Source organism: Aedes albopictus, chromosome 1 (genome assembly GCF_035046485.1).
Source record: "Aedes albopictus strain Foshan chromosome 1, AalbF5, whole genome shotgun sequence".
Taxonomy (NCBI): Eukaryota; Metazoa; Arthropoda; class Insecta; order Diptera; family Culicidae; genus Aedes; species Aedes albopictus.
This window is the reverse complement of record NC_085136.1, coordinates 127,976,950-128,000,035: the sequence shown is the minus strand read 5'-3', so window position 1 is coordinate 128,000,035 and position 23,086 is coordinate 127,976,950. Positions and strand designations below refer to the sequence as shown.

At 43.6% G+C, this 23,086-nt stretch overlaps 1 protein-coding gene across 1 annotated transcript; it reads left to right on the top strand.

The window, feature by feature from the left end:
- The first annotated feature begins 10,441 nt into the window (after positions 1 to 10,441).
- Positions 10,442 to 16,495, top strand: LOC134289430 (uncharacterized). Its single transcript, XM_062855237.1, has one exon. It carries the CDS (start codon positions 10,442 to 10,444, stop codon positions 16,493 to 16,495), a length of 6,054 nt encoding a protein of 2,017 aa, XP_062711221.1.
- Positions 16,496 to 23,086: the final 6,591 nt, after the last annotated feature.

Below are 23,086 nucleotides of genomic sequence, written 5' to 3'. Positions count from 1 at the left end.
GTTTTCGCTTCTAATCAAATCTTTTCAGCCATTTTTGCATCTAGTCATGTTTAAAACGTTTTCAGTCCACTGGAGTTGTTTTAAATGAGCAATTCCTTGCCATTTAAATGAATCGTCACTAGCTCGGACTAGCTGGGCACAAAACACGAAAAACCCGGAAAAATCCGCCAGAGTGAAAAAATATCGGATGTCGGGTCAAAGTCGGGTCAAATTTTATCAAATGTTTGACCACTGTTGGACTCACATCGGATAATTGTTGGGTCTATGTTGGGTTTGGTGGCCAAAATAAAAACAGGTGAATGATAGGTTGATGTCGGGTTATACGTCATCAATTACGAACAAAGCTTCAACCGTTCAACAATTGGCGAGAACCGTCCAACATTAGGATGAGCTAGCTCAAGGAAGCGTTCAACATTTGGGTTACAGACTTCCCATACAAATGTTCTATTTTTTCTTAGAAAATGGAATTTAAGGGAATACAAATTCAATGGGCAGTATAAGGGATGAGTAGATCTAGACGTTCGCTGGATATTTTTCAACTAAAGTGGAATTATGCACGGAAAAACAAACGAAAACCAAAATGCCAGTACTAACCGTTCAACAATTGGCGAATTACCCTATTGTGTTTTAGAAAGTTTCTTTTTAATTGTTGATCCTTTTCCCCATTATTGTTATGTCAAACATCTGGTTAAACTGATTCAAAAATCTGCTCTCCAAAAATTTTATTTACGATTCCATGATGGATGGTGATGGATAGTTTAATTGGAAATTCCACCAATAAGCTGCGCCAGAGATCAAGCAAATTTTCAATTTCATAAAGCCTGTATCCGCAATAATCGGGACACAGAAATACAGCTGCTACTCTGCAATAAATACATTAAAATTGCTCACATTTGGCCTAATAACATCGTAAGATGGGTTCCTTTCACCTACAAAATTTCATGTGAATCGGTGCAGTACTTTTTGTTGTAGCGATGATAGGGTAGAACGTGCGCCATTGAATTTTGTACAGCCCCTAGTTTTGATTGTCAGCGCTGTAAATTTTGAATTTGGCAAAGGAAACGGCTGAAATTTTGAACACAAACCTCTCAATCTACATTTGTTGCATAGGCAAAATTTCAAAAAAATCGATGCACTATTAACAATTTTACAGTCGAAACATGTATTGGGACCGAACGTGATTTTAGCCCCTCAGACAGCAATTAGTCAGTACCCTTTATTGTTTCGATTGTACTATTGAAAGTACTATACCAATAATCATCAAATTTTGCAGGCATAATATTCACATAATCAACTATTTATTTTTATTTATTTATTTATTATTATTATAATAGAGTATAACAGCACAAGTAACCTCCTAATGGTTTTCAAAGTATATGCTATTATTGATTATAAATAATGCCGATGTACTTTACTATTAATTGAAATATGTACTAACACTGTTTTAAATGAATTATGGTTTCTCTCACACCTACACGTTCTCGGTAATTGATTCCAGGCACTGATTGCACGATGACGAAACGAATCTTTTAGTCCACAAGAAGAGCATCTCGGAACAATCAATAAAGGACCTCTCATAGATCGTGCATATGAAAAGAAATTTTTTAGGTAGACTGGAGGGTCATTTAGAATTTTAAAAGTTTGTGTACAAACCCGAAGTTTTAGATGACTAGTGAAATTTACACCTAGTATAGCATTTGCATACCCGGATATATGATCATATTTGCTTAGGTTAAAAACATATCTTGTAACTGTATTGAAAGCTCGCTGAAGTTTCCTTAAATTCATTTTAGAGACTAGTGAATATAAGACATCCCCATAATCAAAAATCGGAACTATAAGGGATCTTGCCAAAAGCAGACGTATATGCTGTGGAGTGCTACTTCTTACAGCAACGAGAGAGTGAAGAGCTTTGTACACTTTATTACATACAGCGTTCACTTGGTCTTTCCAGCTCATTTTGCTATCCATAATTAATCCAAGATTTTTCACAGTATCAGAGTATTCAATTTGGTCACTGCCCACTTTTATTTTGGGAGCACACGTTATTCTTGTACGTTGATTACAGAAAATAATTGCTTGTGTTTTCTTCGAGTTCAATACCAACCCGTTGATTTTACACCAATCCAAAACCCTTTGAATATCACTGTTAATTTTCATGATAGTATGCGCTAAATTGGACATTGAATCAGATAAATAAAGTTGACAATCATCAGCATAAAGATGGAATTTGCAATAATTTAGCAATTTAGCAATTTTGCAATAATTTACATAGAAAATAGAAGCGGACCTAGAATGGATCCCTGGGGTACACCACAGGGAACAAATATTCTGTCAGATGTTGTGTTATTGAAGTACACATATTGTGAACGACGTGACAGATAAGAATTCAGTAAACCAACTGATAAAGAGTCCAGTTTGAAATTGTGTTTCAGTTTATCACAAAGAAGGCTATGACTAATTGTATTGAAAGCTTTACTGAAGTCAAGTAGTGCCATGGCTGTGACCATCTTTTTATCTAGCGCTTCTCTAATATCGTTCTCAACCTTAATCAAAGCAGTCACAGTGCTACAAGATTTTCGATATCCTGATTGCAAGGGACACAACAAGTTATTATTTGATAGGTATTCCTTCAGTTGTTTAGAGAGGATCGACTCAAAAATCTTCGATAAAGCACACAAGATGCTAATCGGGCGAAATTCATTTTCGGTGGTTGGATTATCAACCTTTTCTATTGGAATGACTTTTGCAACTTTCCAAACTTCCGGAAACTCACAGCAGGTTATACAATAATTCATCAAATTAGTAATGAGCGGTAAGGTAACTGGTAAAGATATTTTTAGGATATTTAAAGGAACTAGGTCATCTCCGATCGAATCACATGATGCTGTAGCAAATTCTTCGAGAACTTCGTTGCAAGTTACTCCACGAAAAGAGAACTCTGAGTGTGACTCTGTACTATCAGAATTTTCAACAAAACTGACTGGTGTATAATGAGATACAAAGTAATTGTTGAGGGTCGTAGCGTTCACATCTCCACCACCCATTCTGGTATTCGTTTGCGTCAGTCCTAAGCGTTTTATATTTTTCCATAACGTTTTGGCGGGTAAGTCCGCGTTAAGTTGAGAAGTGAAGTATTCGCGTTTAACGCGTTTGATTTCACGATTAGTCAAATTTCATAAACAAGTAAAATTCTTCCATTTCCGAGTATTATTTTTATCTTTTTTCCAGCACTCATAAGCTTCAGAACGATTTTTAAACATTCGATTAATATAGTTGTTTATCCATGGATAACTAGGATCTCTAGCAACCTTTTTCTTCAAAGGAGCATGCCTATCAATAGTAGAAAACAGCATATCGTTGAAGCATGTAAGTTTTTCGTTGACATCAGAGCAGTAGTATATTCTATCAAAACAGCAATTGCGTAGATCAGATAGAAAAGAGTCAGTATTGATTTTCTGGTAGTCTCGGGCCCAGTATTCCACAGGTTTTGCTTTTGAATTTTTAAACCGATAGTCAACACAAACTAGATCATGATCGCTGATACCTCCAACAGACGACTGATAAACATTACTGATATTACCAGTGCAGTTACCTGATACCAAGTCAAGCACTGAAGATTGACAGCCAGACTTATGACATCCCATTACTAAAATATTAGGTTCTGTGGAATAGAGTTCTGAGATTTTGTTAAATATGGAATCTAATTTTGACACACTAATCTCTGGAGGCTTGTATACAACGCCACAAACTAACTTTGCGAGGCTAAGTTTAATAAACAAGTAGTCGACATCACAGTCTCTATCCGATTTACAAATAACAGAAAATTTTACATTAGATTTTACATAGAATGCAACACCTCCACCTCGCTTTTTCTTTTTATTGCAGCGGTCAGATCTGATTATTTTGTATCCTTGCAACTCAACAGATTTGTTAGTAATAGATGGTTTAAGCCATGATTCGGAAATGGCTAAAACAGTTAATTCAGAGTTTTCAAGCAGTGTTCGATAATTATCAATATTTTTAGTGAGGCTTCGAGCATTATGAACACCAATCTTTAAAAAATTGCGTGAGAACCTTTCAATCAATGACTTGGTTTGAGTATAATCTAAATGGTGCAAATTGACGCCCTTCTCATAAATCTGTTCATGAGAAAGTGCAGGGTGTGAGGGAAAAAACGACGGAGAAAAATCACAGTTTAAAAGTACATTGGCATCATTGTGACTTACATTCATTACATTGGCACAGTTTGATTGATCCGGACCCCGTTTTTTGGCTGAAACTCGCGAATTTCAACACCATCGGGCCAGTAAAAACGATCACCAATTACAGAGGCTAAATCCTCAGAAACACTTACTTTGAAAGAAATAAAGGACAATTCGTTAATTTTCTTATTTCTAGGAACAAGTTTCACACACTTCACTGTTGAATCATTAATAGTGACAGTTTCCCGGAGGTATTCAATAATGTCCTCTTCTGTTTGTTCAACTGTGAAAGGAGTTACATAAAACGATTTAAGCTGTTCATCAGACACTTCACGATTCGATGGCAAGCGACGTCTGTTGACCACTTTCAAACGGCAGTTTTCCTGGACGACATCGTTAGGACGCGACGTACGAGTACTACCGGTAGAGAAACTGGTGCCGGCGGCAGCCTGTACGACTGGATTTGAAACGGCGTTACGTGGGGCGGCGGTAGTGGAGACAGCAGCAGCGGCAGCGGTGGTGGTAATGGCAGTGACGGTGGTGTTGGCAGTGGAGAAAGTAGCGTTGGTGGCAGAGTTGGCGGCAGTCGACGGTTTCACAGCAGGGAAAATTCTTGATGCATTCACATTTTCGAGAACACTGGGAACGACGGGTGCTGCGACAGCAGCAGCATAGGTTCTGGGTAAATTTCCACTTGGTTCCGTACGGTCGTTCGACTTCGAATCATCCAATACGACATCATGATCCTCGGGGAATATGACGGAGTTGTTGGTAGTATTAGAGCGCAGCGTAGAATCCAGATTGAGGCGATCAATACTGTTGTAAAAAAATCGGTGTGATCGTGCTCTATTGGACCCGACTGCATGAAACGTTGCAACCGCGACGAAAAATTAGACTCCCTTCGCATCGGCTCGGTCATGGGAAGCAGGTTGTTGAGTTTTTTAAGATGTTCTCCAAACTGTCCTATCCTCAGATCCATTGAATCGACACGTAGCAGCAGATCCCGCATAGTCTTGATAATAACGGCTTCGCAATCGATCACGCCCGGATTGAAGTTTATTCTGCAAATCTCGCAGAACCACAGTAAGCCGACGTTAGCGGTCCAGGCCTTGAAGTTTGTGGCATTTAGACCTACGCACCCGGGATGGAAAACGCTTCCGCACGATCCACTGCACATCACGCTTCTCTCCGATCGCCCAATATTGCTACCGCAAGCCTTGCATGCATCCATGCTTCAAAATAAATGCTTCACCCTAAGAAAATCTACAGTTGGATTTGAATTTCCCTTCGAAGAGAGTATTAGAAGCTGCAATGAAGAGATAGCACAGGAATACATACACTTTAGGTGCACACACTCGTCAGGCCAACTTTCCCAAAATCTTTTAGTGTTTCGCTGTATAGGAGGACTGTTCGCTAAAGCTGGTATCGAAATGCACTTCAATTACCTTGCACTTCAACTACCTTCTGTGAAAATTTCTTGAAAATTGGTTTAGAAATTCAAAAGTTATGAATAGGCAAACATCGCACATAAAAAACACGAAAAATTTTCCCTAACACTCACCCCTATCAATACCAGCAGCTTTCAAACCAATTGATCAAAGTTGATGAAATTTTGCAGGAAAGTGCCTCTTTAAGTATTATAACTGCTAACGAAATTTCATAATTGTCATCGCAGAGCTTTGAACTGTAGCGTAAAATAACCATATAGGGTGACAATGGGTATTATCGGCAGGTTTGTTCTCTTCGTCATGGGGGTTTTTTGTCAGTCAAATTGCCTGAAACTTGGCCATATAATTCAGCTTAGTTGGGAAGGATTTGAGACCAACTCTGAGTTCAATAGCTTTCAAAAAAAAACCCCAAAGACGAAGAGAACAAAACGGCCGAGAATAGGTAATTTCCCCTATTATGCGAATGAAAATTGGTAATGATTGTACAAAATGCTGAAAACCACGTCTGTTTGTTTTTCATTCACAGTTAAAAGTAATGCATCGATTTTTATGAAATTTGGCACAAATAATAAACATACTCCAAAGGGTTCTCAGTCAATTATTTGGCCAATTTTATCGATTCATTCAAGAGACACAGCCATACTTCTGTGTCCCGATTATTGCGGATACAGGCTTTATATCTCAGGACTCACACCACTTAGAAAGATGGTGTCTTCGGCAATGTTATTCAGTTAGTCAAGAGCTTACAGTTAATGGTCCACTTGTTTTGAAATGTCGTCACTAAGTGTCACTAGTTACACATTTGCAAAATCATTCAAATGATTGATTTTTTTCGTGAAGTAATCAACTAGCTGTAAATTGTGTTTTCTTTGAACGTGTCTAAGTCAAGTCAAAGGTTTTTCAAAGAGCTATGTATTCATTCAGTTCACTTAATCCAGAGATATAGCAATTTTACGAAGAACACTCAAATATGAAACATTTTACTAGAGTTGCTCCAACTTCATGTAAAACTATCCAATCGAGCTAAAATTTGTACCGTAAAACGGGGTATCATTGATCAGCGGGGTAACATTGATCGGCTTGACCGACCTCATGAAATGTTCAAGCAAGCATTTTACATTGAATCAGTTTCTGCTATCGAATGGTATATCGTAATCTGTTGTTATTTAGCTATTTAATGACATGTAATTCTTGAAAATTGAATATCATAAACATTGAAATAAATCGATTTTTCCATAACTGTGTTTCGTAACGCAATGAGATATATGGTCAAACATTCATGCATGGCATGAATAGTAGATACAATATGAGGCTCGAAGTCATTGTATTACTTCAATATGATATTCTAGAGTTGGATTTAATGAACGAAACTTTTATGAAAATGCTCTTTTTCAGTAAAATATACGATTTATTAAAAGTAGAATATAAAATCCTTAAGCCATTGCCTACTTTCAGGCGTTATTCGCGGTTTGGAGGATTTTGATAATAACCAAAAAAGTACATAACTTGTAAGAATTTGGATAACATATTCGAAATCAGCGACCCCGAATTTAGTAAATAAGGGTATTTTCAACACAAACGAACATTGTTCACTAACATGATCAATGTCACCCCAGTTCAACAAAATCAAAAATTCGATTAAAAAGTCTATTTAAACATGTTTAAAAGTTTTACAATACTTTTTCGAGTAGCTTAACACATAATCAGAGGGCCAGTACTTGTTTTAAAAATATAAAACATGTAACATTTGCTTCAGCAAAAGAATTATTCAGGAAAGATCGAAAATTCTGATCAATGTTACCCCGGATTACGGTACCGTTTATATTCTTCGTTAAACTGATATATCTTATGATTAAGTGAACCGAATGAAATGAAATTTTGCACATTTATGACTAATAGGGGGATTAGGGCCATAATGGACACCCTAAGCAAATGAGTTCGTTAGGCCTGTATAGCAGAGAAAAACTTAGCATATTATCAGTTGACTTACAACTTTAACTTGTTTTCTACATCTTTCAATCATTTACAGCAGGTAGAATGTAATTATTGTGAAGAAATAATGAATTATAATTCGAGTGTTTTTCAGGGCTGACAGGAAAGGTACGGGGCGAAATGGACACCCATCGGAGCATAATGGACACCCCTGCATATTTTATGCTAAATCTTTGGTTACATCGACCAGTTAAGTAATTTGCCTACGGAGATCAATACCACAAATATAATACTCCATCTTAGACAAATTTACATAACATCAAAGTTAATTAAATAAAATTTAGGCTAAAATAATCGGATTGATTTTTTTCCGAGCTATCTAAAACGCCTAACAGTATGCAATGCGCGTACATCCATTCGTAATTGCCAGTGTTCATTTCGCCCCGAATCGACTACAACATTAAAATTGCTATTTTAAGTAAATTCTGATCAAAAATTAAATACTTCATCCATTGCTAAACCTTCGTATACATGTAGATAAGGTAACAATTCATTTGTTTTCATGGTGGACACACTCAAACACTTGTAATACCTTATTTGCTACGAAATTATAAGAATTTCACCATATGAAAAACATATTTCAATTTCAATAATATTTTGATTATTATGGGGCAATATAAATGGTACTTTTGTAAAATAGAACCATGACTTGTTCCTTTACACTTATGCATTGAAAGTTTTACATAAAAGTCAACGGTTTCGGCAAAAGTAGGGGTGTCCATTTCGCCCCGGGTGTCCATTATGCCCCTAATACCCCTATATAGCTCATTGAAAAACCATTGCTTGACTTAACTACGTTCAAAGAAAACAAAATTACAGCTTTTTGATTACTTTACGAAAAAAATCGTCCATTTGCATAATTTTGGAAATGTGTAACTAGCGCTTCCTAGTGGCGAAATTTCGAAACAAGTGGACTATGAACTGTAAGCCCTTGACCTACCAAACAACATTGTCGAAGACACCAACTTTGTAAGTGACCAGAGTTTTGAAATATATGAAATTTAAAATTTGCTTGATCTCTAGCGCCGCCTAGTGGTATATACAAAAACATGCCAAGTTTGATAAATTGCCTAAAACATTTTTAGCAAGTTGTTACCTTTTATAAAGTACACCAAAACTATTCAAATTTTAATTACTTGTTCCTCAACGAGTTAGATATAATTGGTACAAATATGGTCTTGATTGATTAACTCCACACGAAATTAGAGCCCTTCAAGTAGAATACCTATTATTTGACTTCCGATTATCAAATTACTGTACCTTAGGATTAAGCGAACCGAATTAAATTTAATTTTGAAAGTTTATGATAAATGTATTGGTCTTCATGTACAGTTGGACTCGACTAAAGTATGTCCAAAGGGAAAAAAAAGTTGCAACTTATTGAATACTTTTAAAAAAGTTCTAATCATTTGAATGTTATTTTTTTGCAAATTTGCTACAACTTTGTAGAACATTTTGAAATTGTATAGAGAATACCAATCAGCAGATATTTGGATAAGCCACACTCGAGTTACCGTACTCATTTCACAATAATACAAAAAAAATGACAGAACTTGGCAGAAACATTTTTGTCTTCGTAAATACGACTCTAAACCCATTGTGCACTGAAAAGCCCGCATCCGGCAGTGCGCTGTTTACTAGTGGAAAATTCCTAGTAGACAAAAGGACGCGAAGTTCAGCAGCGAAGCGAAAGTTATTTTTAGAAACAACCCGGTTCAACTTCTCGGGTTTGAATGGCGGTGTTTGTGTGTAGTGGTATGAAACCTGTGGACCCGTGTAGCGCAACTTAATACAACGAATAGATTATGATTTAACACATTTTCTGTACGTTTTTAATACATTAATTGGTAGAAAAGGCATATCTCAATTTTTGGTAGCCTTTCTTGTTTTGCGTGTACGGACTGTCTACTACTATAAGAAACTGCGGTCGAAAAAGATTCAAACACGCACCAAATGCACTATGTACAAAACGCTAATAAGACCGGTGGTCCTCTACGGACACGAGACATGGACAATGCTCGATAAGGACCTGCACGCACTCGGAGTTTTCGAGCGACGCGTGCTAAGGACGATCTTCGACGATGTACAGGAGAACGGTGTGTGGCGAAACCACGAGCTCGCTGCACATTACGGCGAACCCAGCAGCTATAAGGTGGCCAAAGCCGGAAGGATACGGTGGGCGTTGCAAGACAGGGTATGTTGCAAGAATGCCGGGCAACAACCCTGCAAAGCTGGTGTTTGCTACTTGTTAGCACCTTCGACCACCGTGCATACACCTTGCAGACGAACGTACCTGCAGGGTGAGAAGGACCTTGTTACCGAACGTCAGATGCAGAGCGAATGATGATAGGCGATAAGAAGAAGCAATGTAAATAGTAATTTGTGGTTGAAATTGAATTGCATAGTCACGAAACCTTAAGTTGTGAAGATTAGCGAACAGAATTTGATGAAATTATAAGTATAAACGGTGAGGAGATATTTCGAAGTAGCACGTAAGTTTCATTTGGAGTTCTTTGGAGTATAATTTATTTACTGCTAAACTAATGCATTGTAGTGTTGAAAAATTTGGTGCATCCAAGAGGGAGTTCAAGAGTGCATCGTCATCGGCGCTAGACTAACCTGAAAAGGAAAAGAAATTAGAAAAGAAACTATAACTGTAAGTAAATTTAAAGTAAAGTTTATTGAAACACATATAAAAATAAAATTATTACAGTTTTGAGCTGCTGTTACTAAAACACTGCTTCGGAAATTAGTTTCCTTGAGGACGATCCGCAAAAACAATCTCAAAAAGTTATAATGACGGGACGCAATCAAGATCCGGAGAAGTCAGGTTACAGCTGCGCGGGGTGCCTACGACCGGACGGTGCCGAAGCGGAGATGGTTTTCTGCGATCATTGTCAGAGATGGTACCATTTCGGATGTGCTGGAGTGACGGCTGAGGTAAGAGATGTTTCATGGTCGTGTGATGAGTGCCTGAAGTGTGCTGAGACTGGGAATAGGCAAGTTAACGTCTGTTCAGAGATGCAGAAGCTCGAAAAGGAGATGGAGGAGGAGAGGCAGGCTTTGGAACTCGAGAAGCTTCTGCACAAGAAGAAACTGGAGCATCAGCGAAAGATGTTCATGTTACGTCAAGAGGCCGAAAAGGAAAAACGTGAGATGGAGTTAGTTTTCGAAAAGGAGCAGCTGGAAAAGGAGTTGGAAGAGAAAGAGGCTCACCGGAAGAGGCGCGACCAAGTACTGAAGGAAGTGCAGGACAAGTTGAAGCAGGTGGAGCTACTGGAGGAAGGATCGGAACTGGATGAAGGCGGTGATGAAGCAGTGGAAGATGGAAGCAAGAAGAATACGAAGAAGAAAGTGAATGTGAGGGATGCTAGGTTGGAGAATGTAAAGCCAGGAAATGAAATGCCCGATAAGAAGTCGGGGAACCCAAGCCTGGGGAAAGTAGGTCCAACCGATGCAAACCAACGAGACTTTCGGGGAGCGTATAGCAAGTTTTCGACACCCAAGGCGGCTACCAGCGCGCCGGCGCTACATGATTTTTCGATAGTTCCGGACAGAAGCAATAATGTAACTCCAACCGGACATCCGGCTTTGCTCAAGAAGAAGAGGATCCAGCGATTGAGTGAGGTAGAAGTGAGCCAAGCGGAAGAGAGGGATAGTACATCCGAAGTAGAGGACGAAGAAGATTCGGAGGAATCCATGTCGGAGGAAAGTTCGTCGGAAGAGGAGAGAGTTTCGGCACGCCGCCCAGTTGAAGTTCGCCATCGTCCTACCAAAGCTCAGCTGTCGGCCAGACAATTTCTATCCAAGAAGCTGCCAATCTTCTCTGGAAAGTTAGAGGAGTGGCCTATGTTCGTCAGCGCATACGAGACGTCGAATGAAGCGTGCGGATTCTCAAACGTTGAGAAATTGGCCCGGTTGCAAGAGTGCTTAAAGGGTCCAGCATTAGAAGCGGTCCGAAGTAGGCTGATGCTCCCGAAGTCGGTCCCACAGATCATCGAAACATTGAGGATGCTATACGGGCGGCCTGAGCAACTTCTGAATATGCTGCTGACGAGGGTCAGAAAGGCACCGTCACCGAAAGCGGATAAATTAGTCACTTTCATTCCGTTCGGTGTAATTGTCCAGCAGCTTGCCGACCACCTGGAAGCGACGAATCTTACCAGCCTCCTGGTGAACCCGATGCTGATTCAGGAGCTAACGGACAAGCTGCCCGCTAACACACAATTAGAGTGGGTACGGTATCGTAGAAAGTCGCGGGTGGTTACTATTCGAACTTTAGCCAATTTTCTTGCGAGGATAGTGAAGGATGCCAGTGAAATTACTTCATATGGCGATACCGGTATTGCGGCGGCTGATCAAGAGTTCCGGAAAGGGAAGGGTCGAAAAGAGGAAGGGTTCCTACACACGCATGGTGCTGAAGTGAACAGCGAGCGGCACCCGCCGTCAGTGGTACACCAGAAGAGCAAGAAGCCTTGTCGGATTTGTGGTCGGGTTGACCATAGAATCCGAAATTGTGACACTTTCCGGCGACTTCGTTTGTCGGATAGATGGGAAGCAGTGCGAAAGTGGAGGCTGTGTTACCTCTGTTTGAACGAGCATGGAGGCGACCGATGTAAGTTGAATATCCGCTGTAACGTTGGACAGTGCAATGAACCGCATCATCCACTACTGCACATCGACCAGCCGGTGACCTACACCTCCAATTGCAATGTTCAGGCTGTCCAGCGGATGCAGTCAGTGATTTTCCGCATGATTCCCGTGACCCTGTATAACGGTACGTGTGCCGTAGACACCATAGCCTTCTTGGACGAGGGGTCGTCTTATACTCTGGTCGAGAGGTCGCTAGCAAGCGCCCTGCAAGTAAAAGGAATAACCCAACCGCTCCGAGTGACATGGACCGCAGGAGTAACACGACTGGAAGAGGATTCGCAGAGAGTGGAGTTGTTCATTTCCGCTAAAGGATCGACCCACAAGTTCCGGATTTTGGCAGCGCACACGGTGAACAGTCTAAAGTTACCGCAGCAGACGGTAGTTATGTCGGAGATAATCCGCGAACACGCTCATCTTCGTGGATTACCAGTGAAGGACGTCCATGGAAGAGTGCCGCAAATTCTTATAGGACTAAGAGACATTCACCTCTACGCTCCCATTGAATCTAGAATCGGTAGGCCACATGAACCTATCGCCGTTAAATCGAAGCTGGGTTGGACAGTTTACGGGCCAAGCAATGCAAGACAGTTGGAGACAGGGATTGTAGGGCACCATCACGGAGAAGCGATTTCGAATGAAGAACTACACGATTTGTTACGCAGTCAATATACGCTGGAGGAATCCACTATTTCCGTAGCGCTCCTACCAGAATCCAACGAGGACAGGAGGGCGAAGGAAATTCTCAACAGTACAACCTTGCGGGTCGGAGAACGTTTTGAGACGGGGCTGCTGTGGAGGGAAGATGATCCAAAGTTTCCTGACAGTTTTCCAATGGCAGTCAAACGGTTTCGATGCTTGGAAAGGCGATTGGAAAAGGATAGCAAGCTGTATGCGAAGGTAAGAGAATTGATAGCCGACTATACGAGGAAGGAGTACATTCACGTGGCGTCGAAGGCAGAGCTGGCAGAGTACAAATCAGACCAGGTGTGGTACCTTCCGCTGAGCGTTGTGGTTCATCCGAAGAAACCAGAGAAGGTACGTCTAGTGTGGGACGCGGCGGCAGCCGTGAACGGAGTCTCGCTGAATTCGAAGCTTCTGAAGGGTCCAGATATGCTGACACCGCTTCCGAACGTGCTGTGTAAGTTTCGCGAAAAGGAAGTGGGGTTCGGTGGCGATATTAGAGAGATGTATCTCCAACTGAAGGTGCGCAAAGCAGACAAAAGAGCTCGTTTCGTCTATCGCCAAAATCCGCAGGAAGATCTCGCTGTGTACGTTATTGACGTGACAATGTTCGGTGCGACAAGCTCACCGTGTTCGGCCCAATTTGTTAAAAACCTAAATGCAAGAGAGTATGCAGCGCAGTTTCCGGAAGCAGCCAGAGCTATCGAAGACAACCATTATGTCGACGATTACTTTGATAGTACGGACACGATCGACGAAGCAGTTATACGAGCGAAGGAAGTGCGGTTCGTGCACTCTAAGGCTGGATTCGAAATTCGCAACTGGGTGTCGAACTCCAGTGAATTCCTAGAGAGCATGGGAGAAATCCAGAATGGCGAGTGTATGCAAATAACGTCGAACAAAGAGAAACCGTTGGAGCGAGTTTTGGGAATATCGTGGAGTCCGCAGGGAGACGAGTTCGCGTTCTCCAAGAACTTCCGTGAGGATCTAGTTCCGTACCTATCGGGAGCACAACGGCCGTCCAAAAGGATTGTAATGAGCTGTGTTATGAGCCTGTTTGACCCGCTAGGGCTGCTAGCACCCTTCATCATTCTTGGGAAAATGCTAGTCCAAGATATCTGGCGCAGTGGCAGTGATTGGGATCAACCGATCGACAACGAAAGCTACGAAAAATGGCTGCGATGGATCGAACGCCTTCCGGAGATCGAGAAAGTTAGAACTCCACGGTATTATTTCCGGCAGTCAACGTGCATCGATTTAAGCAGTCTACAGCTTCACGTTCTAGTCGATGCCAGCAAGGACGCGTACGGCGCAGCCGCGTATTTTCGAGTCCTGACGGATAAAGGTCCAATCTGTTCATTGGTGACGGCAAGATCCAAAGTGGCTCCGTTGAAGCTATTATCGATACCCCGCCTGGAATTACAAGCGGCCGTCGTTGGATCAAGGTTGATGCATTCGGTGATAGAGGCGCATTCGTTGGAGGTGACACAACGGTTCATTTGGTCGGATTCAAGGACGGTGATTTCCTGGATACAGTCAGAGCAACGAAAGTATAAACCGTTCGTAGCGTTCAGGATTGGCGAGATCCTGAGTCTAACCAAACATAGTGGGTGGCGCTGGATTTCTACTACAAGCAACGTTGCAGACGACCTCACTAAGTGGAAGAAGAGAAGTAGTTTGAAGTCGAACAGTACGTGGTTCCATGGTCCAGATTTTCTGTACCAACCAGAAGAACAGTGGCTGCAGCAGGATACGGTAGAACCAAATACCCTTGAGGAAGTCCGTACGTGTCATTTGGTCCATGATGTCTCAGTCGTGCAGTCGGTGATTGATTCCAAGAGATTTTCGGTTTGGAACGTGCTAGTGAGAACAGTAGCCTGTGTCTACCGATTCAGCTCCAATTGCAAGAGGAAGAGAGACGGTTTGCCAATCGAAGCGTTGCCAGCCTCATCGAGAGTGAAGAAGTGTGTGAAGAAGAGTATACCAGCTGTGACAGTGCCGCTTCAGAGGGAGGAATATCAGCGGGCCGAAGCCTACCTATGGCGGACGGCGCAATCAGAAGTTTTCGAGGAAGAGATAAAGCTGTTGACGAAGAACCGGGACCTGGATATCACCGAGTGGCATTCTTTGGAGAGAAGTAGCAGTTTGTTCAATGTTAGTCCATTTTTGGATGAACAGGACGTGCTACGCATGGATGGTAGAACCGCCGAAGCATCGTCGCTGCCCTTTGAATTGCGATTCCCCGTAATTTTGCCGAAGAAACACCTGATCACGACTAAAGTTTTGGAGCACTACCATCGCAAAGCGGCGCACGCAAATGCGGAGACAGCTGTCAATGAAGTTCGCCAGCGTTTCTGGATTCCGAATTTGAGGGCCGCACTAAAAACAGTTGCTAAAGACTGTGTTTGGTGCAAAGTTAAAAAGTGCAAGCCTAACTTCCCGAGAATGGCCCCGCTGCCGTTAGCTCGCATTACTCCAGGCTTGCAACCATTCGGCTTTACAGGAGTGGACTATTGCGGTCCCATCAACGTTACTGTCGGACGTAGAACGGAGAAGCGATGGATTTGCCTCTTTACATGTCTGACTACAAGAGCAGTTCATCTGGAGGTTGTACATAGCCTGACAACCCAAGGGTGTTTGATGGCTATCAGGCGATTCATTTGTCGTAGAGGCAAGCCGATTGAATTTTTTTCGGATAATGGCACGAATTTCAAGGGCGCGAGCAAGCAGATAGTGCAGGAGATCGAAGGAGAATGTGAAGATGCGTTAACGGATTCCAGGACCCGCTGGAATTTTAATCCACCGAGTGCACCGCACATGGGTGGCGTCTGGGAGAGACTGGTGCGATCCGTAAAGGCGGCTTTAGGGGTATTCAACGATGGAAGGAGATTGACGGACGAAGTATTGTTGACGACCTTGGCGGAGGCGGAGGATTTGATCAACTCTCGGCCCTTGACGTACGCGGGGACCAGTGCAGATGCAAGCGAGGCGCTTACGCCGAACCACTTTATCAGGGGCGTAGGAACAACCTGGAAGGAAGACTTGAAGCCAAAAATCAATGAAGCAGAAGCACTACGTGATTCTTTCAAGCGATCCCAAGCGTTAGCAGATTTGCTGTGGAAGAGATGGACTGCGGAATATCTTCCTACAATCAACCAGCGATCGAAATGGCACGTGGAAGCACAACAAATCAGCCGTGGCGATTTAGTGTATGTAGCAGATGAGAACGTGAGGAAGCATTGGATACGAGGCGAAGTAGTCGAAGTTTACCCTGGAGCGGACGGAAGGATACGACAGGCGTTGGTGCGAACGGGAAGAGGGGATTTCAGGCGCCCAGTGGTCAAGCTGGCGGTGCTGGAAGTTCAGAACAGTAAATCTGGATCGTCGGAACCGTCGCCAGAATTACGGGGAGGGGGTGTGTTAGCACCTTCGACCACCGTGCATACACCTTGCAGACGAACGTACCTGCAGGGTGAGAAGGACCTTGTTACCGAACGTCAGATGCAGAGCGAATGATGATAGGCGATAAGAAGAAGCAATGTAAATAGTAATTTGTGGTTGAAATTGAATTGCATAGTCACGAAACCTTAAGTTGTGAAGATTAGCGAACAGAATTTGATGAAATTATAAGTATAAACGGTGAGGAGATATTTCGAAGTAGCACGTAAGTTTCATTTGGAGTTCTTTGGAGTATAATTTATTTACTGCTAAACTAATGCATTGTAGTGTTGAAAAATTTGGTGCATCCAAGAGGGAGTTCAAGAGTGCATCGTCATCGGCGCTAGACTAACCTGAAAAGGAAAAGAAATTAGAAAAGAAACTATAACTGTAAGTAAATTTAAAGTAAAGTTTATTGAAACACATATAAAAATAAAATTATTACAGTTTTGAGCTGCTGTTACTAAAACACTGCTTCGGAAATTAGTTTCCTTGAGGACGATCCGCAAAAACACTACTGATCCGGATGGCACAAGAAGGCGTGGAGCGCAGAGAGCACGATGCGCGGACCAGGTGGAACTTGACCTGGCGAGCCTTGGTTGGGCGCGACCGAGGATGGAGAGCGGCAGCCATATACCGAGTATTGTGGCGTACTATTGTACTATTGTCTTGTGTTAAATATGATGTTGAACAAATAAATGAATGTATGTAGATGATAATATAAGCTTGAATATGTGGCGATGGCACAAATGTCCGAAATGGAGGATAACGTGCTTCTGGAGCCGACCTTCTGATACCTAATACCATACTGATCAACTTTGTCGAAGATACCTTTCTAAGTTATTGAGATTCTGAGCAATGAGATTTATAAAATTTGCATGTTCACTAGCGCCGCGTAGCAGCAGAATTGCGAAACATTTGTCCTATTTTATGTAACTATCTGTCATACTGATTAACATTTTCGAAGGCACCAACTTTCTAAGTTATTAGTATTCTGAGCTATGAGATTTCTAAAACTTGCAACCCAAGTTGGAACTGGATGATGAAGTAAAACGGCATAAGAAACTCGACTGTATGATATAACAGTAGTTTTGCAAACCAATTGTAGGGGACCGTTCATAAACCACGTAGACTTTTTGGGGGGAGGGGGGGGTCTGGCCAAAGTCTACGCACCATACAAATTTCAAAATTTTTGTATGGACAAAAGTCTACGTGGGGGGAGGGGGGGTTCTGAGATAGCCAAATTTTGGTCTACGTGGTTTATGAACAGTCCCTAGGTAGGCTGCGCACTTTTCCAGATTTCCTTCGCATAGCTACTATTCGACCGTTGATTTAGCTTCCAATGTTTTCAAACACTATCAAAAACTCGAAACCTATCATCCCGCGAGGATGAATCATCATCCACTCTACTTAAATTCGATCCAATGCCGACTCTCCTTCTACATATGAACATCCTTGTCTATCCAATTCCAGAATCTAATCTTGCCGGCTTCCACCAGCTAGCCTTGGCTTCAGATTCGCGAGCAATCTGGCGGTTCTGCGGTATTTTGTGAGTTGTGACGCATGCAGCTTGAGCCCCATTCCCACAAGGATAGCCAACCAGACCAGTCGAATCTGATATCCGTATTGTGGTGAGGACGTTGCTGATGCTGATGGTCTGTGCTGGACGCAAGAGCAGCAGCAGCATCGTCGCATATGTATGACAGTAGAAAATTGATTCCGTAACATTTTTATTTGACATCTGCTGTACGGGACCACCTTGCCGGTAACTTACTCCATCTCCGAAAGGTGGGGGTACCCACTACCTCCATAGATGTTTCCGATATGATGTTGAAACGGTATGTTTTGCCAGTTAACGTTAGCAACCAATATGGAGCTGATGCTGCCGCACTAAGTACAGCATTGAAGCATGTAAAAGCACATGTTTTACAATGGTTGCTGCATGATGGCAATGGATGCTCGGGTGCGGTGGAGTGAGATCTTGGCTGCAAGATACGGGCAGATATCGGGGATCAAACTTTCATATCGCCCCGTACACGTATGGATCCGCATACAGTACAGTCGTACATCATTGCATATAACGTGATACCGAGTGCACACCAAATAGCTCAGGGGATTTTGGGGTTCGAAGGTCTGGGTAGATGCCATTTAGTTCAGAGTACGGTGTACAGGGGACAGAAGTCCCCTACGATTTGCACACTCTGTGCAGCGCCTTCTGGGCCACGTGAGCTCAACAGCGAGAGGCGACAAAATCCCATTTTTCTGCAGAGGAGCTGCAAAATAATGACATATGTGGAAGAGTATGGCTTCGCTCCATTTGATGAAATTGGTTCCCACTGCTATCTCGTCCAGATGGTGGCACTGGATACTATTACGTAGGTTGGTCCGATGGGGGACAGATTGGCTGGACGGCTTCATCTGCTTTTCCGGCTTCGTGGTCGGTAAAATCCGCAGATTGCATCGGGGAATAAATTACCATCACGGCTCTGTGTCGTCTTCGTTGAAAAGCTTTCACTGAAACGAGAGTTAGCTGGAATAGGATAATATGAATTTTAATGTAGTAACATGTGTATCGCAACGGGCATGAGCAAAGAAGCAAAGAGTATTGCGCTGCCAGCAATTTTGAAATTTGGTGCTACCTTCTTTTTTGATACATACATGAAATGCTATTGCTTACTGGAAGAAATATGAGCCAATCCATTGAATGGCCATTTGAAGGAGAATTCAAATCTTGACATGATGGTTAAGTTACATCCAGAACTCTCCGTTATCATCAATGTACGGTACCGACGACCGCTTTGGAACGACCTAGAGCGACTGAAGCAACTCAATGTCGCCATTGCATAAGCACACGCAAAATCTGGTGGCAGTGTTGCTGGAGTAGCCCCTCTAGAGGACTGCTGGAGTATAGTTAAAACAACCATGAACGATGCAGCTAGGACCACCAAAGGGTACGTGGAAGCAGGCCCGACTTCCGCTGATGATGCGCCTCCGAATTTCACGGCTCACGTTGTTGTCAGCCGTCAGTAAGGATCCGAGGTAGACGAATTCCTCCACCACCTCGACAGAAGCCCCGTCTATCGTAATACTACTACCCAGACGGATCCGGTCGTGTTCGGTTCCGCCTACCAGCATGTACTTTGTTTTTGAGGGTTCACCACCAGTCCGACCTTCGCGTTTCAGGCGGGTGCACAGCTTTGCCACCGTTCCAAATGTTCTGGAAATAATGTCCACACGCAAAAAAAAAATCCGTTCCGATATACGTGCACTCCCAATGACGGCAACGGGAACAAATGGGAACTATGCTTAGCAACTATAACAACAATAAGAAATGTAGACCGTGAACTAGATTTCACGTTTTCTAGAACGCCCATATTAACAGCAGGAACTAGTTCCAGTTCATGGTATATATTTGCTTGTTCTCATATTTGCGTATGTTTGTTCACGTTTATCAGAACGGTTTTCTGAGCGTGCATGTCGTCCGCAAAGCACACAAATTGACCGGATTTTGTGAAAATCGTTCCCCGGTTGTTGAGCCCGGCTCGTCGCATCACACCTTCCAGAGCGATGTTGAAGAGTAGGCATGAGAGTCCGTCACCTTGTCTCAGTCCCCGGCAAGATTCGAATGCACTGGATAGTTCACCCGAAACCCTTACGCTGTTTTGCACACCGTCCATCGTTGCTTTAATCAGTCTAGTCAGCTTCGCAGGAAAGCCATTTTCGTCCATGATTCTCCATAGCTCTGCGCGGTCGATACTACTGTCGTATGCCGCCTTGAAGTCGATGAACGGGTGATGCGTTGGGACTTGGTATTCACGGCATTTATGGAGGATTTGCCGTACGGTAAAGATCTGGTCCATTATCGATCGGCCGTTAATGCAGCCGGCTTGATAACTTCCCACGAACTCATTCGTTTTAGGTGATAGACGACGCACGGAAGATGATTTGGGATAGCACTTTGTAGGCAACATTCAAACCAGTGATCGCCCTGATGTTCTCATATTCCAAATGGTCGCCTTTCTTGTGAATGGGACAGATTACCCCTTCCTTCCACTCCTCCGGTAGCTGTTCGGTTCCCCAGATCCTGACTATCAGCCGATGCAGACTGCACAACTTTTCTGGGCCCATCTTGATGAGTTCAGCTGCGATACCATCCTTACCAGCTGCTTAGTTGGTTTTGAGCTGGTGAATGGCATCCTTAACTTCCCTCAGCGTGGGAGTTGGTTCATTTCCGTCCTCCGCTGCACTGGTGTCGTCGTTTCCTCCGTTGCCGTGGGCTCCCGTGCCTACGTTCTCCACGCCGTTCAGGTGCTGATCGAAGTGCTGCTTCCACCTTTCGATCACCTCACGGACAGACGTCAAGAGGCCTCCGTCCTCTCCCTGCCCATTTCGGCTCGCGGCACGAAGCCGTTGCGGGATGCGTTGAGCTTCTGATAGAACTTCCGTGTTTCTTGGGAGCGGCACACAGCAGTTCCATTTCTTCACACTCTGCTTCTTCCAGGCGGCGCTTTTTCACCCGAAAGAGGCGGGTCTGCTGTTTCCGCTTCTGTTTGTAACGTTCCTCGTTCTGTCGAGTCCCTTGCCGCAGCATTACCGCCCTCGCTGCGTTCTTCTCCTCCAAAACAGTTTTGCACTCTTCGTCGAACCATTCGTTCCGTCGATTCCGCTCCACGGACCCGATGGTGCTCTCGGCTGCGTCGTTGATGGCTGCTTCCATTGTACTCCAGCAGTCCTCTAGATGGGCCTCATCGAGCTCGCCCTCGTCTGGCAACGCGGCCTCGAGATTCTGCGCGTATGCTGAGGCGACATCCGGTTGTTACAGTCGCTCTAGGTTGTACCGTGGTGGTCGCCGGTACCGTACATTGTTGATGACGGAGAGTTTTGGGCGCAGTTTCACCATCACCATATAGTGATCGGAGTCGATGTTGGCGTCACGATAGGTCCTGATGTTGTTAATGTCGGAGAAGTGCCGTCCGTCAATCAGAGCGTGGTCGATTTGAGATTCTGTCTGCTGTGGTGATCTCCAGGTGTAACGATAAGGGAGGCTGTGTTGGAAAAAGGTACTACGTATGGCCATATTTTTGGAGGCGGCGAAACCAATGAGTCGTAGGCCGTTTCGTTCGTCTGCTGGTGGGCGCTGAACTTAACAATCGTCGGTCTGAATTCCTCCTCCTGGACTACCTGAGCGTTCAGATCTCCTATGATGATCTTGACGTCGTGGCTTGGGCAGCGATCGTACTGGCGTTTGAGCTGCACGTAAAATGCGTCCTTGTCATCATCAGTACTTCCGGAGTGAGGGCTGTGCACGTTTATTATGCTGATGTTGAATAATCGGCCCTTGATCCTCAACCTGCACATTCTTTCGTCGATCGGCCACCAACAGATCACGCGCCTCTGCATATCACCCATCACGATGAAAGCTGTTCCCAGCTCGCGTGTGTTGCCGCAACTTTTGCAGATGGTATGATTACCTCGAAACGTTCGCATCATGGATCCTGTCCAACACACCTCCTGCAACATCGAACCCGCGGTCATTGGAGTCGTTGCCGTTGGTATCGGTTTGTATTATTCTGTTGCTGATTTTCCGTTACAATGGTTGTTTTTACGGCTGGCTCGTAGGGCCTGACACCAACCCCCTACCTTCCGGAGGACCATAGTGCACAGTTGAGCTTTGAGTACTTCCCTGACACTCGGACGTAGATCAGCCGCCTCTAACATGGGGATCAGACGCTGTTCTGATCCGCTCCTCCTGGAGAACAGACGTTCAGGTTTGCCGAAGCAAACCCCCTTCCCTGTCAGCCTACGACCAAAGTTCTCACCGGGGTTGTTTACCCGATCATCCCTAACACAAGCAACACACATGTTCTATATTAGTAACGACAGCGCAAGTTTTAGTTGTATAGAAGTTTATTTTACGTTATTTCAACACAAGGTTAGATTTACGTAAAATTAACTTCTATACAACCAAAACTTGCGCTGTCATAACTCTTATATAACATGTGTGTTGCTTGGGAAGGTGGCAAATAGTTTCCGGTCGGTACCACGAGGAGGTAGGGATAGGAGTTGCTGGGCAGAGGCTAGTGGATCACAATGGGATCTGAATTGCGCAGCATACCCAGCCTTTATCGTGCCAGAAGTGATACATTCACATACCATATATAATTGTGACCTGGTCCGATGTAACACAAAAACCTTCCTAGGCAGGCGCGACTAAACAGCAACAGCGGCAGCTGTAGGCTTGGAAAATACAAACGCAAATAAATGCGGGCCGAGACGAGGTAAGACAATCAAGATTCCGGGCACTGCCTTCGTTCTTTTGCAGTCTATCCGATGCGCGGAGATGGCACCGCACACATAACTTTTTCTTGCCTTCTTCTCCATGACAGGCGCCGGGCGCTCCTTGAACTCTTCGCGAGTTAGTTCACGGAATTAATAACACAAACTGGAGCACGACGAGTTCTCCATCCTCTTTTGGAGAGTTTCAAACACTTTTCTTCTGCGCGCAAGAGACACCGTTGTGCACAAACTCGCTACAGTACCGACATGTTTGGTGTTGACCATGTAATACGCCAGATGGGTCGATTCAGAGTCGATCGTGACATACGAGGCAATGTTCCTCTTCACGATCATTCGTACGACACGAACAACGGTCGGTAGCCCGGCGAAAAG